Genomic DNA, 21,543 nt, shown 5'->3' with positions numbered 1-21,543 from the left:
TTCAAAAAGAAGGAAAGGACAAAAAATGTTAATGCCGATAGCTTTATTAATTTTGGTTAGGTTGTGGGCTTGTAGCCCGATGCAACTCTTTCTTTCTTTTCTTTTTCTTCTTCTTCTTTCTTTCTTTCTTTCTTTCTTTCTTTCTTTTTTTTTTTTTTTTAATCTTAACAAAATTTTAGTTACCGCATCTAAAATAACAAAATTGGTTGTACTTTAAAGGTACAACCTTGCAAAATATCTTTTTATTATATGTGAATTTTAACAAATTTACTATTAGATTATATTTTTTTCTTTTATCTTTTATACTTGTAAAATTTCTAAAAAATTAAAGATTAATAATTATTTTGTCAATAAATTGTTTAAATTACAAGTTTTTACAGTTTAAAATTATACATAATATATAATCTTATAAATTATATAGAAAATAATATCTATTTGACATATGTATTAAGAACGTAAAGAACATACAATTTAACGAATACATTTTTAAAATATATAATAATATTAATGATATTGAGTAAAGTTGTAACCCGTAACCAATTTTCTAATTAAATTTTGTCCGATCAAAATAATGGAAATGCTACTGTTAAATTCTTATGAGTGGGTGTCGATGAGAATAATTAAAGTTCATTTTTCTGTCATATTCCCCTTTCGATCTTTCACGATGAGAAGGCTCTTTTTCACTCTTTCTCAATAATTCTCATTCACCTTTAGCGTTTCTTAGTCAATTTCCTATCATACGCTTCTTTCAATTCCTCTCTGCCTCACGGTGAAACCAATCTCTCTGTTCTTCTCTCAAACCTTCTTCTTCTATTAAATTCCGACACATTTCGTGAAGATCATCGCCACCTCATTCCATAACCCAGAGAACAAGTCTTAACTTAATTACTAGTTTCTTTCCTCTTTCGGTCTCCTTAATTATGGTAGTCATTATAGTACTCTTCATGGTGGTTTTCGTCCTCTGTCTCCGACATCTTTTCACCAAACGGTTCTGCTGCCGCATTGAAAATGGCACTCCTCCTCAGTGCAGCTGCTCCACACCGTCACCACCTTCAACCTCCAGCCAAATTTTACAATTTGAAGAGAAGGTAAGCAATATGTGTGTGTGTGTGTGTTTGCATGGTTCACTCATCTCTTATAATTTTCCATTTCATCACATCTTTGATATTTTCAATCTTCTGCTCATAGATACCAACAACATTCCAAAACGATGATGGAGGCTCCTCTTCTTCTTCTTCTTCTTCTACCGCTCATGCATGGAATTATGATGTTTTCTTGAGTTTTCGAGGTGAAGATACCCGTAAAGGTTTTACAAGCCATTTATTTAAGGCTTTGTGTCAAAGCGGTATTAATACCTTCATCGATAATGACCTTTTGAGGGGAGAAGAAATCTCAGCAGAACTTTTCAAAACCATTGAATCATCAATGATTTCTATTATTATTTTCTCTAAAAACTATGCATCTTCTACTTGGTGTTTAGATGAACTTGTTAAGATTTTGGAGTGTAAGGAGAAAAAAGGTCAATTGATTCTACCAGTTTTTTACAAAGTGGATCCATCAGAAATACATAATCAAAAGAGGAATTTTGGGATAGCACTTGCTAAACATGAAAAGAAATTCAAGAATAACTCGGAGAAAGTGAAGAGATGGAGGGCAATTCTAACTAAAGCATCTAATTTGTCTGGATTCACTTACACGGATGAGTATGTATCACATAATTACTCTTTTCCTTTTATAAATGATGAGTTTTACAGATCTTTAATAGTTTGTCATCACGACCAGGAAACACTAAATTATAAAATAATTGCTTTTTAATTTGATATTCTGATATTGAGGTTGTTAGGCTTTAAATGTGAATTTTTAAATATTTTAACCTTAATAATAATTTTTTTAATTTCTTAATCATTTTGTTCCAGAATCAGGTTTCCTATAACGTCACCACACCCCCCCCCCCCCCCCCCAACAAAAGTTGAGTTTCAATACAACTACTTGTTAAAAGCCTAAAACTAATCTTTTGGAAAAACGTACTTACTTTTTTTTTAAATACACTTACTTAAATTAATGTTAATTCTTAAATCTATGAATTAAAATACACTTACTTTATTTTAAATGTGTTAGTGGTAAATTGCAAAATAAAAATAAAAATATTGAATTTAGTCCCTCTTTATTTATCTTTTCATCTAGTCCAAATCGTTATATGTTTTTTTCTGATCTATCATTGGCAGATACACGGAATCTGAATCTGAATTTATTCAAGGAATTATTAAATGGATATCAGCTGCTAAATTAAAGCGGACACAATTATTTGTTGCTAAATATCCAGTTGGAATAGATTCTCGTGTTAAGACCATAGAATTGCTTTTAGATATTGAAGCAAACGATGTTCGAATGGTAGGGATATATGGCCTTCCAGGAGTAGGAAAGACTACAATTGCAAAAGCTGTTTATAATAGAATTGTTGACTATTTTGATGGAAGCAGCTTTCTGAAAATGTTAGAGAAAATTTGAAGACAAATGATGGCATAATTCGGTTACAAGAGCAGCTTCTTTCTGATATCTTAATGGACAATAATTTGAAAGTGGGTAGCATATCCAGAGGAATTAATTTGATAAAAGAAAGACTAAGTTGTAAAAAGGTTCTTTTAATTCTTGATGATGTGAATAAATGGAAAAAGATAGAAAGCTTGATTGGAAAATGTGATTGGTTTGCTTTAGGAAGTAGGGTCATTATAACAACAAGAGATAGAAATGTACTAACTACTCTTGGAAAAAATCCTTTAATCTATAAGGTTCAAGAATTGGATAGATGTGAAGCTCATGAACTCTTCAATTTGCATGCCTTCCAAACAGACAAAACTGAGGAAGAATATTTTGAACTTGCTGAGGATATTATACATTATGCCAATGGCCTTCCATTAGTTTTAGAAATAATAGGTTCAAGTTTGAGTGGAGAATGTATAGATCAATGGAAAAGTGCATTAAAGAAGTTCAAAAGAATTCCTAACAAAGATATTCAAGATATACTCAAAATAAGTTATGAAGAATTGGACAATATTGAACAAGAAATTTTCCTTGATATTGCATGTTTCTTCAAGGGATGGTACCGTGATGAAGTTACTAATATATTAGATGCATGCAATTTAGATCCAGATTATGTTTTACCAAGACTTATTGATAAGTGTCTTATAACTATTAATCGATTTGGTGAGTTGTCAATGCATGATTTAATACAACAAATGGGGAGAGAAATTGTTCGACAAGAGTCACCACAAATGCTCGGAAAACGTAGCAGGCTATGGTATTATAAGGATGCTCTTGAAGTATTAACTAGCAATATGGTATCAGTCCTTTCTCTTCACTTTTTTTCCCCTTGTTTTCCATAAGGCTGAATAAATGTATTCTTTCTTTGATTTTTCTTTTTAATTTTGAGAAAAATATAAGTTTATTAATATTCTTTTTGTTTAAATATTCAAAATTGTTATATATATATATATATATATATATTCTATTGGGTAGTGCAATTCACTTAATGTTTTTTTTCCAACCAGGGATCAGATAAAATTCAAGGCATAGTGTTGAGCTTGCCAAAACTGATAACATTGCATTTGAATGCTAAAGCTTTCAAAAGGATGGAAAATCTTAAATTTCTTATAGTTCATAATGTTCGCATTTGTGAAGACCTTAAATATCTCCCAAATGGATTAAGGTTGCTTGATTGGGCTGATTATTCTTTTTCCTTGCCATCCACCTTTTGTCCACAACAACTTTTCAAACTCAACATGCCTCGTAGCCGCATTAGATTGGAGAATCTATTCAATAAGGTAAGATTATTAATAGATGTGAATTATTATTTCTTTTGATTATATTTTGAAGTTTGTAGAAAATAAATTTTGATTTTTTTTTTCTTGTACAGGTATTCCAGTTTGAAAATTTGAAGAATATTAATCTCAATGAGTGTGAATTCATAACTAAATTACCTGAGTTGTGTGCCCCAAACTTAGAGACATTGGACCTTTCTTATTGCAAAAATTTAGTTGAGGTTCATGAATCCGTTGGATATCTTTATAAGCTTCAATTTTGGAATCTTGTTCACTGTGAAAAACTTCAAATTCTTCCAAGCAATCTCATGTTGAAGTCTCTAAATTTTTTTTTTCTTAACGGCTGCTCAAGCCTTGAGAAGTTCCCTGATATACAACCTGAAATGAAATGTTTAGATGTTTTAGAATTGCAAGGCAGTGGTATAAGAGAATTGCCTACATCAATTGAGCATCTTACTAGCCTTACTATGTTAAATCTAGATTATTGTGACAACCTGAGGGAACTTCCAGATAGCATCTATAAATTGCAACTTATTGTTAAATTAACTATTTCTACTACCAAATTGAGATCGGTTAGCAATTCTTTTGATAGCTTATCAGGATATGGATTTCCAATGTTGAAATATCTAGATTTCTCCAACCGAGGAAATATATTTGAATTGGAATTTTTAATGAACCCTGATTATTTCCCAGCATTGGAATATCTAGATCTCTCTGAAACCGATATTATCATCATCCCTGAAAGTATCAACAGATTTGCTAGATTAAGAACACTTATAATGGACAATTGCAAGCAGCTTCAGGAAATTCCAAGGCTTCCACAATTTATAAGAAAAGTTTATGCAAAGAACTGTCTGTCATTGACTTCACAATCATCAAGCAAATTACTGATTCAGGTTTCTCTCTCTCCTACGTAATGTTATAACTTATAAGGAAATAATTTTATTATCTTTCTAAATAATTTTCTAACATCAATTTCTTGAATTTGCTAATTGTAAGCAGATTGGGGAAATTCTAAATCTTTTGCCAAATAGAGTATGTAAAGGTGCAAGAAGTGACATATCAATGGATCCACTATCATTGGTTGGAATTCTAGATGGGGAAGATATTTTCGCATTTATACTGCCAGCATATGAGATTCTAAAGTGGTTCAACCATCAAAATGTTAGAAATTCCATATCATTTTGGGTTGGAAGGAAATTTCCAGATACTGTTGTTTGTATTTCTTTTGGATCAGAGGCGCATATGAGGGGATTTTACTGTGAAGTTTACCTTTCTATCAATGGTTGCCAAAAACGCCACTATGAATCACTCTCTATAAAAGACATTCCTGATCATCTGTGGTTATTTTCTCCATCTCATCGAAGATTGCAGGCGCATTTAAATGACTCCAATATATCTGAACAGAATCACATTGAGATTATATGTGAAATCATGAACGAATGGAGTACAAGCTCTTCTTCTCTTGAGCCAAGAAAACTTACTGGCATCATAAAAATGTTGGAGGTCCATGTAGAATGCCTTTGTTGTCCTCAGATTTCTAGTAATCCTTCCTTGCCCTTTTTGAGTGTGACTCATGGTGTTGGATCTTCCTCAGTGTTTGATGATATTGAGCCCCAACCTTTACTACCTCTTTCCCCCTCTTTTTCTAGCTCATGTATGGATCAACAAGTTTTCAACAATGAAGGAGTTTTGGGGCTTTCAACAGAAACAACAAATAATGGATGCGATTTGAGTTTGTCATCAAAGGCCTATCCCATCAGAGGCCTAGTCCTTGATGATAATAGGCACCTTCCTTTGCCATCTAATGTGGGCTCTTCAATGGATACGACAAGTGGTCCAGAAATAAGATTTGGCTCAACTATTAATGATGGGTTTGAGCTTGATTCATCTTCATTGGCTCATACAATGGTAAACGATGACTCTGACTCTGACATCAATTTGTATCCACCAGCGAAGAAAATGAGAACAACTTGATCAAATTTCAAGAAATACACCTCTTACCTTGCTGCTTCACCATTTGTCATGCCTTTAATGCCAAGGTATTTCTCTTTCTTTAGTTGAACGGTTTCATTTGCATCTTTGGGTGGACTCTCTCTATCAAGCGCCTCATTCATAGGATTGGGTACCAACCTAATTACAAATGTGAAACAAAATTAATGAAAGAAATCAGTCATTTGATTTGCTGCTAAATTCCAAAAAAATAAAAAAATTTAGTGATAAAACATATTTTCAAAATTATTCTAGAATATATCATCAAGTCCCATTTGGTACAACTTATTTTTTCAACTTTTTGAAAATGAGTTGTAGCTAGAAAATAGTGAAGATTAAGAAAGCTGTACTTTGAAAGTGGACGGTTTCAAAATGGGATGCCAAATCGGTGTTGCACATAATTTAATTTAAGTTTTTTTTTCTAAGTGGCACATAATCTTTTAGACATATAATATAAGGAATGATACATGCATAAAAGAATACATGTGGCTGGCTTTGACTAATTTATTGAGGATCTAAAGTTCTAAAAATTTGAGACTATAAGTCTATAAGTGTTTTTTGTAATTGTTGTAAAATGATTGATACATAAAATAAATTTTTTTACCCAAAAAAAAGAAAAAGTACCTAGAATAATTTCTATTTGATCGATAATCATATGAAGAGGCTATGAAATTTTGTTAAGAGTGAATTCTCATTAACTTGAAGAAAAATAACAATTACAAGTGTTTATTTACAAAACCGAGAAACTAACCCTTAGGCTAAAACTAACTTAACTGACTTTTAACAAACTCCTAACCAATTAATAGCTAAGTACAGCTAATGACAAACATGTGCTGCTCACATGCTCATTAATCAAGACTAGACTACATGTAGCTTTCACCTAACATGCCTAAGCTACTTGCCGTTTAGCCCTGTTTTAGTTCTGTAGCTCTTATGAGTTCTGGACCCGTGTGTTTCATCTTGTTCCTTTTGCTTCTTTGATATTTGATACTCCCCCTCAAGATGGACATCATGAGATTGAATGTTGGAGATGCACATCTTGGTAAGAAGACCAAGAAATTGATTCCAATTCAAGGCTTTGTTCAACAAATCTGCTAACTGACATTGGGTTATAATATCCATTAGCTTTATAATTCCAGCTTGCACCTTATCCCTCACAATGTGGCAATCTATCTCGATTTTCTTTGTACGCTCATGGAAGACTAGATTAGCGCCTATATGGATTGTTGCTTGACTATCATTGAACAGCAAGGCAACTTAATCATGTTTAATTCTTAGATCCTTAAGCAAATATAGAACCCAAGTTACTTCACACTGCAACTATCATTGCTCTGTATTATTCCTCTACTATGGACCTTGAAACGGTATTTTGCTTCTTTGATTTCCAAGAAATTAAAGAATCACCAAGAAATACACAATAGCCTGTGATGGACCTCCTAGAATCAATGCATGTTGGCCAATCTGCATCTGCAAAGGCTTTGATATGCAAAGATGACTTAGATGGAAAGAACAATCCTTGTCCTGAGGTTCCTTTGAGATACTGAATCACCCTATAAGCTACCTTAAGGTGAGGCTTTCTAGGCTTAGACATGAACTAACTCAATCTGTGCACAGAGTAAGTCATATCTAGCCTAGAAATAGTTAGGAACAGCAACCTTCCTATCAACCTTCTGTACATACCAGCATCATTCAATAGCTCTCCTTCATCTTTGCTGAGCTTAAGATTGACCTCTATGGGAGTTTTAACAAGCTTACAACCAAGCATTCTCACATAATTGATCACTTCAAGTGCATATTTTCTCTAGCATAATGATATGCCTTTCTTAGATCTAGCAATTTCCAAGCCCAAGATGCACTTCAAATTTCCTAGGTCCTTCAACTTGAACTACTTATCCCATACAACCTTTATAAATTTGCTATAGCTCGTGGATTATTGCTGTCAATGAGCATATCATTAACATATACCAAAAGTGCCATGAAAGAAGCACTAGTCTGCTTGGTGAACAAAGAATAGTCTGCCTTTGACTGCAGAAAACCATGTTGTAGTAGAGAGGTTGAAAATTTGGAATACCATTGCCTTGAGGCTTGTTTAAGGCCATACAAGGACTTATTCAATTTACACACAAGTTCCCCCTTGCTGGGCAAGCCTGGAGGAAGACACATATACACTTCTTCATGCAAATCACCACGAAGAAATGCATTATTGACATCTAATTGATGAAGAGTCCAGCCTTGCACAGCAGCCAAAGCCAAGAAGAGTTTGACAATCACTATCTTGGCAACAAGAGATAAGGTTTTAGTATAACCTTAACGTTCTTGTTGAGTATAAACCTTGGCAACCAACCTTGCTTTGTATCTCTTTATACTACCATCAGACTTGTACTTGATTTTGAATACCCATTTGCAACCAACTGCCTTCTTATTAGGAGGCAAAGGAATAAGAGACTAAGTGTTATTAAGCTTTAAAGCCTGAAGTTTAGCTGCCATAGCAGCATCCCAATTTGGATCACCAACTGCTTGATGGCAAAATATAAGTTCTTGAAGAGCAGATATACTATTGCAGAAATGGGAGTAAGATGAACATAGCGTGTGACTAGAGATATTATTGGCAATAGGATACTTTGTGGAAGTAGCATTGCATTTATAGGCCTGAAGGTAAGCAGATGGTCTAGAAGTCCTAGTAGACCTCCTAGGTAAGGAATCACCAAGGATAGGACTAGCTGGTGTAGGAGTAGAAGTATGGGCAAATTCAAGGATAGGAACAATGGACAAAGAATCATTCGAAAGATCAGGTGTATTAGTAATGTCATTAGGAATAAAAACAGACAAGTCCTTAGGAAGATCAGTAAAATGATCTTCAAGAATAGTAGAACTAGTAGGCGATAAAAGGTCTGTAAGAGGAGTAGAATGATGAATAGAATCAGTAACAGGTAAAGGGGGAGCATCAGGGATACAATCATGATAATAGGGGTCAGATTGAGACAAAGGAAGAGAAGAGGGAAGAGATTTAAAAGGAAAAACAGATTCATAGAAAGTAACATCTCTAGAAATGAAACAAGATTTGCTTTGTAAATTCAAGAGCTTATATCCTTTAAGTCCATAAGGATATCCTCAGAAAACACACTTAAGGGCTCTAGGATCAAACTTGCCTCTATTGTGAGAGAGAGTAGAAGCAAAACATAGACATCCAAACCCTGAGATGTGAATAATCTGGAACCTTGTTGTAAAGAAGTTCAAAAGGGGATTTATTTTTCAAAAGAGGATAAGGGAGTCTGTTGATAAGATGCATAGCAGAGAGGATGCAGTCATCCCAATATGCTAGTGTTTTCTCTCCACAACTGAGTTTTGTTGTGGAGTAGCAACATAACTATGTTGATGTAAGATGCTATTAAGCTTAAAGAAATCAATCATTTGAAACTCAAGCCCATTGTCAATCCTAAAGACCTTAATGGACTTACCAAATTAAGTTTTGATCATGGTATAAAAGGATTGCAGAAGAGGTCTAGTTTCAGACTTATATTTCATAAGATAAACCCAAGTTGATCTAGTATAGTCATCAACTATGGTAAGGAAATATTTGTGACCAGCAACAGTAAGTACCACATAAGGACCCCAAATGTCACAATGTATCAAATCAAAAGGAAAATCAGAAACATGATTATGGAAAGGAAAAGGAAGCCTTTTATGCTTAGCTAGAGGACAAATCTCACAAATTTCATTAGAAATGGAAGTGATATTAGAAAGTACATTCTTCAAAATAGAAATCTTAGCATCAGAGGGATGCCCAAGTCTAGAATGCCAGATAGAAGCTGGAATCTTGACATTATTGATTACATGAGGCTGAGTTTTATTAAAAACAAAATGAAAAACATAATTAAAAACAGATTGGAAAGATGGAGTTGCATGGGATAGAATTGGAATGGTGCAAGTATCAGAGGGGCTGTGTTGAAGTAGATACAACCATCATGAACTTCACCCACACCAATCGTCCTCCAACAATTGAGGTCCTGAAAAAACAGAAAGTAGATAGGAAAAATGAAACAGTAATGCACTTTCTTGGTGAGTTGACTAACAAATAGAAGGTTGAAGGAAAAGGATGGAACATAAAGAACATTGGTTAGGATCAAGGTTTTAGAAAGACATATAGAACCAATATGAGTCACCAAAGCAGTTTCACCATTAGGAATTTCAACCATACAATTAACAGTAGTAAAATCAGTCAATAGATGAATGGAATGCACTATATGGTCTGTTGCCCCAGTGTCAATGACCCAAGTATCACCATTAAAAGTTGTTCTATTCACAATTTGGGCAGAAAAGATTGAATGCCTCAAATCAAGACAAGTAGAATCTAGCATACCTACCATGGTGAGAGCATTTGTGGTATTAGAAGAAGAGGGAACAACTGGATTACATTGTTGGCCATGTGTTCTTCCTTGTTGCCCATGTTAAACTGACTGTCCTTGCTACTAATGTTGAGTTAAGTAGCTTGCATCTGAGTGCCCAACATGGTCAAGAACTACTAACATTGCTCTTTTTTTTTGAAAGTACTACTAACATTGCTCTTGAGTGAAAGGAAAATGAGCAGATGTTGAATCCTTATCTGCATAATCCTCTTGAGCATTGATTTGATTCACCATAAAGTTCTTGCCTTTAGGCTTGAAGCCTGGTGAAAAACCATGTAACTTGAAGCATTTCTCCATGACATGACCAAGCTTCCCACAATGAGTACATATAGGTCTATCTTTCCCTTTGGAATTCTTTCCTCCAGAAACACCAAAATTGCTAGAAAATCCAGGAAAATTAGAGTTGAAGTTGGGATTAGAACCCTTCACTGCTAGAGTAGTAGACTCTATATGAACAAAATTGCCATGTCCCACACTCCTTTGCCTCTATTCTTGAATCAACAAGGAGTAAACTTTGTTAATGGATGGTAGTGGATCCATTAACAAGAAATGTCCTTTGATCTAAGAGTATGAATCATTGAGCCCCATCAAAAATTGCATAATTGATTCTTGAAGATGAAGATCTNAGGCCTAAATTCTGAAGCTGATTCCAATAGACCTTCAATTGAGTGAAATAAGTGGTGATTGAAGAATTACCTTGACTGATCGAAGCAATGTCCTTCTGAAGTTAAAAAACCCTAGGTCCATTGCCTTGTGAATGTGTATTTATGAGATCATTCTAGATCTCCAATGCAGTAACTCTATAAGCAATGCTAACTCGAATTTGAGGTGAAATTGCCTTCATCAACCAAGAACCTACCATGTTATCACAACGAATCCGAGCATCAATCGCTGCTGGAGTCTTTACCAATGGAGAAGAGAGAGTGATGTTGCCATTGACAAAACCAAACTTGTTCTTGGCAATCAAGGCCTTCTTCATCGAATGAGCCCAAGCATGGAAGTTCTCACCAATCAAAGCCTCAGACACAAGCATAGCTCCAGGACTTTCAACATGATGAAGAAACAAAGGATTTGAGATATCCTCTATTAGTGTAGGATCTTGTATAGAGGAGGAAGAAGTGGTAGTTGTCATAGCCATTGAAGAAGCTTTAAAGCTTTCAAGAACAAACCCTAGAAAACTTGGGAGAAAATAGAGCAGGAAGGCTTTGATACCATATGAAATTTTGTTAAGAGTGAATTCTTATTAACTTGAAGAAAAATAACAATTACAAGTGTTTATATACGAAACTGAGAAACTAACTTTTAGGCAAAACTAACATAACTGACTTTTAACAAACTCATAACCAACTAACAGCTAAGTATAGCTAATGACAAACACGTGCTGCTCACATCCTCATTAATCAAAACTAGATTACATGTAGTTTTCACATAACATGCCTAAGCTATTTGCCGTTTAGCCCTGTTTCAGTTCTGCAGCTCCTATGAGTTCTGGACCCGTGTGTTTCATCTTGTTCCTTTTGCTTCTTTGATTTCTGATAGCGGCAGATATTTTTGACATTTGCAATTGCAAAGATCAATGTCTAACATTACATACTCAAGAAATTAGTTATATGCTTTTGGGTAAATTTTCAAATGAACGATTTCAACCAAATATTTCAATTTCTTTAGAGGTTAATTGGTTTTATTTGATGATTTGATCACAAAAATAAACCTATGGTTTTTAAAAATAGTACCTCTTTGCACATGATTAATGGGCCAAAAACGAGGTGTCACCGTTTCAGATGTATGTGAGTGTGGAGTGTTATGCTTTAGGAAATTTTTTTTTTTTTTTTTTTTCAAATATTAAAGTTTGATTATTAGTATATTGAAAAATGCACGTTGTTCCATTGACATACAGAAGTTTGTGGTTATGGATGATCTCCTGGTTGGAACTGAAGGGCGATATATTTTGGTCACAAGAGTGCATGTAAAGGAAGATGAGGTTGCCCTCCAAGTTGATCTATCCATGAATTTAGCACTCCAGGTATGAATTACTGTGGTCTCTAATTTGGTGGCAACAGCAATTTACCCCATTAAACATTTTTGTTATAATGTTCTAGTGGAACCAAGGAGTGGAACTGAGCTGAGTTTCTGTGTAAAATCCTTCTACAAAGGAAGGGTTTTTGTATTACTTAATTTGAGTTAGACTTCGACCTACGTAACATTGGATTACTTTGCAGTTTGCAGATGTAAGCAAAATGCGTTTTAAAATAGGTATTATGAATCTATGATAGAATGCATTTTTTTTTTTTTTTTAAATTTCATTTGGTATTTTGTTGAAACTTTTACAAAAAGTAATTATGCAAGGATACAGATATCCCCTTGTTTTTATCTTATCTTTTTCCTTAGCTCTTTCTATGCTATTTTCTTTCTTATTTCTTTCTCTACTATTTTTTTTTTCCTCTAAGATTTTGGAACCGACCCAAATAACCCTTAATCGGAATGTAAGAAAATTAAATTAGTTGTTTTTCTAAAAGTTTTTTTTGTTTATTTGTTAAAAGTTACAAGAAATATAGCTGTACTTGAAAAAAAAATCAAGCTTTTTAAAAAGTTGTACATAATCAAGTAAGCTAAAATTTAAAAAAAAAAATTAATAAGAAAAAGAAAAAAAGAAGCTAATCCAAATTCATATATACAATATATACAACTTTAAGAAATCAAATATAACATGTTAGTTATGGAGAAAAAAATGTTAATAAATAGGAACGAAAATCTATATTGAATTAATGAAAAAACTACTCAATATATGTCAGTAATAGATCCAACACTAAAAACCTTTTTTTTTTTGGGTGTGAATTTCTCATCATGTTGACAAGTAATTTCGTTAGTATTTTCAGCATTAATATAGAAATTTAATATAACTTTATTATACAAACATTAATAGAAAATGAGTCAATAACAAAAAAATAGAGTTTAATATTTTATAACAAACGCTTGAATGAGTTAGGCTGGGTATGCATTCAATCAACCCTAGATGGGTTAGAATTGAATACAAGTCAGAAATGAACTAAAATGTGTTGTTAATCTTATTATTCATATCTTTTTTTTTTTTTTTTTTTCTTCTTGTTGAGCTACATCATCAACTGATTTTTTAAATTATTATTATTTTTTTTTTTATTTTTAAACTTCTCTTTTCCCTATTCTAAAAAAATAAATAAATAAACTATTCTTTTCCATGTTAGTCCACACCTATCGTTACACTTCTTCCAACATTTCATCTCCCTCTTTGCCTCTTTATCTCCCCACCACTCTCTACTTTTCCATTACACTTCCTTCATACTTTTCTCTTTCTTATATTTTGACTATTCTTCTCTCCATTTTATTTTGTATAAATTTGATATCATTTTTCCAATTCATTCCATATTTTTCTCACACAAAAACTACTCTCTCTCTCTCTCTCTATGTACCTTCTTTTGGTGACTTTTTGTTCTTTCTTATAACTCTAATTAAGATAGATGGTTTTTTTAGTATGTTTTTTTTTTTTTTTTTTCCTTCACAAAGTCCTCTTTTTCCCTTTAATATCTTTGGTTGAATTTTGGTTTGGGTTAATACTTAGGTTTTTTTTTTTTAATTTATATTTTAAATAGGAATTTGAGTTTATATCAAAACACAATCTACATGACTATGGATTTGAATATGCCTACCAATTTTTTGAGTAATAAATTATAAAGTATATCTTTTATTCCTTTTGGTCTCATTTTAATTTTGGTTAAGATAACATAGTAATTTCGTGATAAGTTTTGATTATTATGATAATCTCCTTATTTTTTAAGAGATGAGAAATTTGAATAATAAATTTGAAACTTATAAAGTTTAGTTGCATATTAGGCAAATATAACACATTACAACAAAAGTTAGAAGAATATGATTCACCTTAAAAAATATTAATCAAACGCACAAAAAATAATAGAATGATATATATATATATATATAGATACAAAGATAAAAAAACAATATTTGTCAAAATCATTTTTTAAAAATAGACAACACCTGAAGTAATTGTTACTCTTTATATATTACATGCCTCATTATATAATGTTTATCTATTAACACACATCGCATGGGTCTGCGGCTAGATAGTTAATGTTAATGTTGTTGCCATGCTAAAATTCTCTTATTATGGTTGAGACTTGATATTTTATAATTGTGTGTTTGATTTGAAATGTTGTGACAGGTTGAGATTTATTAATATGTGTTAATGTGTTTAATAAACACATGTTTAATTTGACAAGTTGAGATTTAAGTTTTATTGTGGTTGAGACCTGATACTTTATAATTGTGTATTTGATTTGGAATGTTGTGAGTCTTGTGACAAGTTGAGATTTTTAGTCTTATTGTGGTTGAAACTTGATAATTTATCATTGTGTATTTGATTTGGAATGTTGACAGGTTGAGATTTTTAGTCTTGTTTTGGTTGAAACTAGATAATTTATCATTGTGTATTTGATTTGTAATGTTGTGACAAGTTGAGATTTTCAATGCTTAACATGACAAGATAAAATTTTATTACTATGTTTGACAAGTTCAGATTTTCAAATTTTATAATTCATATGTTTCAGGTTTATTGTGTTTTCAAATTTTATAATTCATATGGTTTATAAATTCTATGTTTATAAGGGTTTAATGTTAAGCACATGTATAAAGAAATGGCCAAGTATTTGGGAAAAAATAAGCCCTTTGTAAAGAAAGGCCTAGTTAAAAAGAAGTCAAAATGGGCTCAAAATGCTATTTTTTAGAGGCTTGAAAGCCCAAAATTTAGAATAATTATTTTTTAATGCCTAACCCACAACTGAATGAATTGCACCGAGCTACTAAGATTAACTGCACCTTGTGTAAACCGGTTCTTACCTTCCAAATGCGAAGTGCGGTCAAGCATAGGGTGAAACCGCACCCTATAGATGTGGTGCAAAAAACCTCTCCAAAACTGACTACACCAAACCATGTACACCCTTAGCCAAACACTACTATCTTTTTTTTTTTCTTTTTTTGGAGAAACTAGTAAAACACTACTATTAATTAAACAAAAAATAATAAATAGAGTAAATTACAAATTGTTCTTTATCCTTTACACCAAATGTCAATTTGGTCATCAATCTCTTAATTGTGTCAATTTGGTCTCTAACTTTTTAGTATAGTGTCAATTTTGTTCCTGCCATTATTTTTTGGATGAAAAAAAATTTGATATGTGAAATGATATAATAAAAAAAAAAATTTGTGCACATCAATTGCCTAACCATATCAGATTTTGTTTTTTTAAACCCAAACTTTATGTTCTCACAGAGTTAAGATTAATCTCCCTAAAACATTCAAAATTTTCTAAAATCCCTAAAAACCCAGCCCAAGAACACACTGAATTAAAGGTTGCATAGAGACCGAAATGAACCAATAATATGACAACGACAATGAAGAGGAAATGGATCCAAAGTAAAGAAGAGCCATTGGGATGTGGTTGATTGTCATTTTGTATGATGATCTGATCGTCTTTTAGGGAAGCGGTCTTGTGTAGTGGTTGATAGGGAGAATTTGGAAGATTGAGTAGAGAGCGATAGAGGAGATGACGGTGAAGCTTCCTTCTTTGATCAAGACAAACTGAGTAGCATCGGCGCCGCAGTGGTGAGCATTCAACGGTATTCACTGCGGAGCTTGATAAAGAGGAGGATGATGACGTAGCAGATGGAACTGATGGCAAATATATTGAGAAGGTATTGGATGTTGAGAAAGCCATGTTGTGTTGGAAAATTTAATTTTGTATCTCATACAAAACACACAGCGGAAGTAACAAACATGGATTTACTTCATTCATGAAAAATAACATGTAACCTTGAATTATAGAACAAAGAATAGAAAGCATATCTTGGTGTGGTGAAATTCAAAACCATGACTTGAGAAGTACTTGGGAAAACTTTTAATCTTCACTCCAATTCCAATCAATGCCCAAGAAGTGTGGTCTCTCAATCAGTTTTAAAGGAGGAAATAAAAGAGTGTCCAACACTCACATACAAACCATTTCATTTCTTATATGATCTTAATGAAATAACCTTAATAAAATTCTATATGTTTCTCTCCTTATATATAACTAATTATCTAATTGGGTTAGCCTTTTGGGCCATTCCAATTGGGCTCTAGTATGTGACTTGAAGTGGGATCAAAAGGGAACAAATAAGACTCTAGCTCCAATAGATCTTGGGCTTTTCTGTCAACTCTTGACAAGTCCAAAGTTACCATTAATTATATTCAATACTATTATAAGAATATAATTGCACTCTAGGCCTTATTAATAAATTATATCACAAGAATTTATTATACTTGCAACCTCTTCATTAAAATATTCGTAGTAATTGAAAGTCATGAATGTAGACTGTCACTTTAAAGATTATTATATCTTAATACTTGAGTACCTGGTTTAACCCTTTATGTTATTCATCATATATTTATGAAATCCAATTTCATAAATATATATTTTAGTAACTCCTTACTAAAGTGGTTGGGCCCAACACTCTGAATAATCAAACCCATTAAACTTATCTCAAGGGAATATTTTATATCCCCATTAAGAGATTATGAATTCTATCTTGAGAATATATGTTCCATCAACACTAAATGCGACTGCCCAACATATTGAGATTTTGATTGTGACTTATAGATCTCACTCCTGATATATCAAAGTAACCTACACTTCATGATTAGGTCCATTATTCTCTCAAGATTTAGAGTTGATGTAAATAGAAGTCATGAGATTTATTATTCATTTGACAGTCGTTAGGAGAATAATAAATTTCATAGCGGTCCAGTTCAATATGTTTTAACTCTTAAAACATATCAACATATCAGCTAGAAGTTTTCACTTCCATGATTAAGACAAATCATCTTAGTTGATATGTTATAGTCTTCGCAGATGAAATGCCCAATTTCATCACTGACTACGAACTAAAATTCTAAATTTATAAAGAACTTGTGATTTATATCTTCTGTGATTTTTCACATAAATCACATATTGTGCATCTCATGGACTAAGATAATATCACATTAGTTCATTTATAGACAGCCTCATATAATTAATCTATTTAATTATTTATGACATGCCAATAAATTGGATTTTAGGGCATAAACCCCAACAATCTCCCATTTGCTCTCAAAGACAATTTACCATGTCTCTAACAATTATTTTCCTTTAGAGTAATTTATAGTCATTCTAAGGCAAGGTTTGGAAACAAGTTTCAGTCAGATTTATTGCATAAATTATCTTTTCTACTACTACTTTTCACGTACTCATATCTCTCTAATGAGATGATACTCACGCTTAATATGTATCTTCACCACCTAGGATGAACACATATCTTGAAGTCCAACTTCATGAATCACAATCAAACTACAAGTCAGTATTTGTACATCTAGTATCCATCAAAACTTCACTTTTGTGGACAAGCATATTGTAGGGATTGAATTTGAGCACTTCTTCTACTGGATGAGTGGACTCAGACCCAATTAGCCTAATACAATAAATTTGTAGAGAATGGGTTTTAGAACTAAGCCCTAGTGAGGATTACAACAACTAAACATGGTTGCATATGGATTGGATAACAAGAACACGAACTGAAGTGTGGAATTCTATTCCTCGGCCCTCTTTTTTAGGGGTTGATAATTCTTATTACTTCTTCAATGGTTGGTTACAAAGGTTTTAGTTGCTACAATATTCTATGCTTCAGATTTTCAGTCCCCTCTTTCTGGAGGATCTCTTACATTATATACCCCCTTTCAATTGATCTTGGCCCTTCATTTGTTGATCATGTAGGTCGCTACTTGAGTGTCTGTCCCATCAGCTGCCCTTCCTAACTTTCTGTGGGTTGCAGCAACCAAGGCAACACTATTCAGTGGTCACTTCCTCATTAATGTGGCCAGAATGTTAGTTATGGGCATTTAATGTGGAGGTGACAGTTCCTCCTTAAATTGCTCCTCCATCATGCTTCCATGGCTGACCCATTGTACTTGTCTTTTTCTTGGGATGCTAAAGAAGGCTGCCTTCAGTGGTGTGTTGCTCTTTCTTTCTATGATCTCAGCTGGCTGAAGATAGGATCGTCCTCGGCGATGTTTCTTGGCAACTTGGGTTTTCTACGTTCATCATCGAACGTTTCTTCATCCTCGGCTTGGGCCTTGGGCTTAATATAAAATGGGCTGGGGTTGTTAGATTCTTAGACCCCACAATAGCCCCTCAAAATCTTGTTGTCCAGCCCTCTGTCATGGCTTGTCCAGTCTTGTCCTACGTCAACGTTAGAGTCTTTTCACCTGTCCAAGGCATGTTTTTGGTGCTTTGGTATACGGCGCGCGCCCTCATTAAATTCTAGCTACTCTGTGCTCCTTACGTTCAATGGTGTGATGGTAATCTAACGGTGAGAATTTTTTTGCCTTTATGGCCGGGAAACCCACACGGTCCATTTTAATTGGGGGTATAAGTACCCATCTAAACTGATTTGCCTCTTTACTTTTGCACTCAAGAGTTCTTGCGCACATATCCTAAATTTGGTCAAACCTCAAATCAAACTCGTGTCTCTTTTCAGCATAAAAAGTCTGTCTGAGGACCTTTTCCTCATTTTTGAAAGTTTTCTTCTCACTCTATCTCATTTTTTCTCCCTTCTGATTTTATTTTTCCCTCTATTCCTCTATTTCTTTCGTTCTTCCCTAAGTCTTTTAGCCGTTCTTTAGGATGGGTAGGTTTAAGAAGTTGGTTGAGTTTGAAGAGGCGATGGAGAAATTCATCGCCGATTATAAGATACCCAGTAATGTGGGTTTGAGGTATTGTGAAGAAGAAGAGTGACATATTAAGAGAAAGAAAGGTGAAGTAGTGATTCCCATAATCGCCTTCCTAGAAGGTGGTATGAGAATCCCTATGGGGTCGGTGATAAGGGGCTACCTTAGGCATTTTAGATTGGCTCTCACCTAGTGTGCCACCAACGTGTTCAAGATCCTGGGTTATGTGGATGCCTTAAACGAGAAGATGGGATTGAGGTCAACCCATCATGATGTAAATTGGTGCTACAACCTCCAACACTTAAAGGGTAAGTCCTATTACATGAAGACGAGGGACGATAAGGTTCGGCTTATTCAGTGCCTTCCCGAGTCCAGCAAAGGGTTAAATAAGGACTTTCTCATAGTGTCCGGGGAATGACATGACAGCCTTCATTGTCCAACAGAGGAAGGGACACCAGGTGGGGTGCTTAGAGTAGGAGAGGGCTTGATTTTTTGTGTTATTGTAGTTTGCATTGTTTGGTTGCTAATATGAATGTGCTTTCTTTTTTGCAGATCCACACGCTTTTGGATGACACTTCTATTTGGTCAACAAGGAAGACTTAGAAATCATACTTAGGATGGAGATCTTTGTGAACGAAGCTGACAATCAAGTTAGGGCTATTCATAAGATCTTCGGGTACGATCCAATCTAGAAGTCATTCTTGGCTCCAAAATACGTGATTAGAGCCCAAGATCATTGGCTTCACAAAATCACTGTAGCGGAGCACGGGTTCTTGCTCCCCGAAGGGTCTCCTATCCCAGAGGGCGTCCTGTTGGCAAGCCTTTCTTTATCCTATCAAGCTGCAGAGGCTGAGGGAGGAAGTCTAGAAAGAGAAGAAGAAGTTGCTGATCTGGGTCCATCCGAGGACAAATTTGGTACGTTCGACCAAGTCCATTTATCCGAGGATCCTTCTGGTGACTTGGGTGACCCCCATTCGGCTGAAGCAAACCTCTTATTAGCAGGAACTTCTCCTTCGGCCAAGATGAGTTTCAAAAGACAACCTCAGACTAGTTTGCTCGACCTGATTGAAGGCCAACCGAGGAGGGATGCGTTGGGAAAGTCTCAATCCAAGCTTCCTCCTCCTCCACTCAAGTCCCAGCCGGTCAGACCAGGTCATCTTTCGCCCAATCTAAGCTTCCACCTCCTCCACCTCAGCCAAGTTTGCCACTGAGGCCTAAGCCCACTAATCCCAAACACAAGAAGGACAAAGGCAAACGGCCTATGGGAGTAGATAAATCTCATTCCTCCCAGGAGGAGGGGGAAGCTCGTCGGCCTTCTAAGCAATAAAAGGCTGGGCACCAGGGCCAAGAGGTCGCCACACTGTCTGAGCCCTAGGCCTGGCTCCCTGCCCCAATGCTCTATGGGGAGCTTCTGATGGACGACGCCTCCCTTAGGGGCTTTTAACGCATTGGAGAGGGCTTTGTTGCTTCTCGGTGATATGGCCGAGTTGGGGAACTTGAGGAGGCAAGAAGTCTTCCTCAGCCTTAAAAGGTATTTGGGCATGGTAAGATATCTAACACTTATGACTCTACTAACTTTTGTCCCTTGGTTTCCAACTTATCGTGTGCTTGTTTCGATTAGCAGGCTGTCCAGGCCACTTACAGGTTGGAGGAGGAGGCTAATAACCAGAGCAAAGCCTTAGATCAGGAGCGTGACAAGCGCCTGAATGCTATGCGAACCCTTAAGAACTCCGAGGCTGATATCAAGAAGGCAAGGGAGGAATTGAAGGAGATGACGAGGGCCAGAGATAGTGTGGTATCCGTCCTGGCTGGCGCTTAAAAACAGGTCGAGGACTAGATAGGGCACCTGCTAGAAGCTGAAGGTCAACTACAGATTGCCAAGGAGTAGATTACTGACCTGAAGAAGAAGCTGGCTGAGGTAAAAGGGGCCAAAAATGCTGCCAAGTGGGCCAGGGACGAGGCTTTAAGGGCTAAGAAGGAGGCTGAATTCGCCAGGATAGAGGCCGAGACCTCTAAGGAGAAGGCCGAAGAGTTAGCTTTTGACTTGGGAGTGGCTGAGACCCAGGCTACTCTCAAGGCCTAGGTGCTTGGGGTATGCAGACTCTATTATTCCTAGACTTGGAATGAAGCCCTCAAACAGGCTGGGGTTGAGGCTTCATCTGATTTGTGGAAGGTAGAGAATGTGTACTACCCTTCTGCCTTCCGAGAGTCAGGCCGTCCTAGCTCCGAGGCTGGTACTTCCCTTGAGGTAGCTGAAGCTGGACATCCTAACACTGCTCCTACTTCAACTGCTCCTGATGAGCCTGCCGAGGAAGCCGAGCCTTCTGGGGGAGTTGAGACAGAGAAAGACCTTGATCAGGAAGCGCCCCAAGATGCTGCAAAGCCCTCAACCGAGGCCCAGGCCCCTCATGCCAAGGAGACAGCCCTCTCTGTTGAGCCTTTTCAGACTGTTCCTCCAAGCGAGAGCTCCAAGGATTTTGAGACCGCTCCAGCTCAGCCCCCCAAGGAATGAATAAAGATAAAGCTGAAGAAATAGGCTATCT

General features: G+C 35.2%; 2 protein-coding genes across 2 annotated transcripts; both read left to right on the top strand.

Moving 5' to 3' along the window:
• The first annotated feature begins 664 nt into the window (after positions 1-664).
• LOC112008508 (TMV resistance protein N-like) lies at positions 665-12,498 on the top strand. Its single transcript, XM_065774021.1, is given in 8 exon segments — positions 665-1,088; positions 1,189-1,703; positions 2,226-2,497; positions 2,500-3,338; positions 3,549-3,821; positions 3,914-4,714; positions 4,821-5,860; positions 12,114-12,498. Coding segments are annotated over 7 exon segments (3,843 nt in total). The 5' UTR covers positions 665-920; the 3' UTR covers positions 5,796-5,860; positions 12,114-12,498.
• LOC112008507 (eukaryotic translation initiation factor 5B-like) lies at positions 11,967-21,512 on the top strand. The gene is made up of 5 exons (XM_065774077.1): positions 11,967-11,999; positions 12,114-12,239; positions 20,625-20,795; positions 20,889-21,065; positions 21,141-21,512. The coding sequence occupies exons 1-5, from the start codon at positions 11,967-11,969 to the stop codon at positions 21,510-21,512; spliced, it is 879 nt and encodes a 292-aa protein (XP_065630149.1).
• The last annotated feature ends 31 nt before the right edge of the window (positions 21,513-21,543 follow it).

This window comes from Quercus suber, unplaced genomic scaffold, assembly GCF_002906115.3.
Source record: "Quercus suber isolate HL8 unplaced genomic scaffold, Cork oak 2.0 scaffold_85, whole genome shotgun sequence".
NCBI classification, from domain to species: domain Eukaryota; kingdom Viridiplantae; phylum Streptophyta; class Magnoliopsida; order Fagales; family Fagaceae; genus Quercus; species Quercus suber.
The sequence above is the reverse complement of the archived record's forward strand: the minus strand, read 5'-3'. Positions and strand labels throughout refer to the sequence as shown.

Excerpts from the sequence above, each read along its gene's own strand:
- LOC112008507 (XM_065774077.1), top strand. The coding sequence starts at position 11,967 with ATGGGCCAAAAACGAGGTGTCACCGTTTCAGAT. Across the intron at positions 12,000-12,113 it reads GAGGTGTCACCGTTTCAGAT|AAGTTTGTGGTTATGGATGA; the intron begins GTATGTGAGTGT and ends ATTGACATACAG. Across the intron at positions 21,066-21,140 it reads TGGGAGTGGCTGAGACCCAG|GCTGGGGTTGAGGCTTCATC; the intron begins GCTACTCTCAAG and ends GCCCTCAAACAG.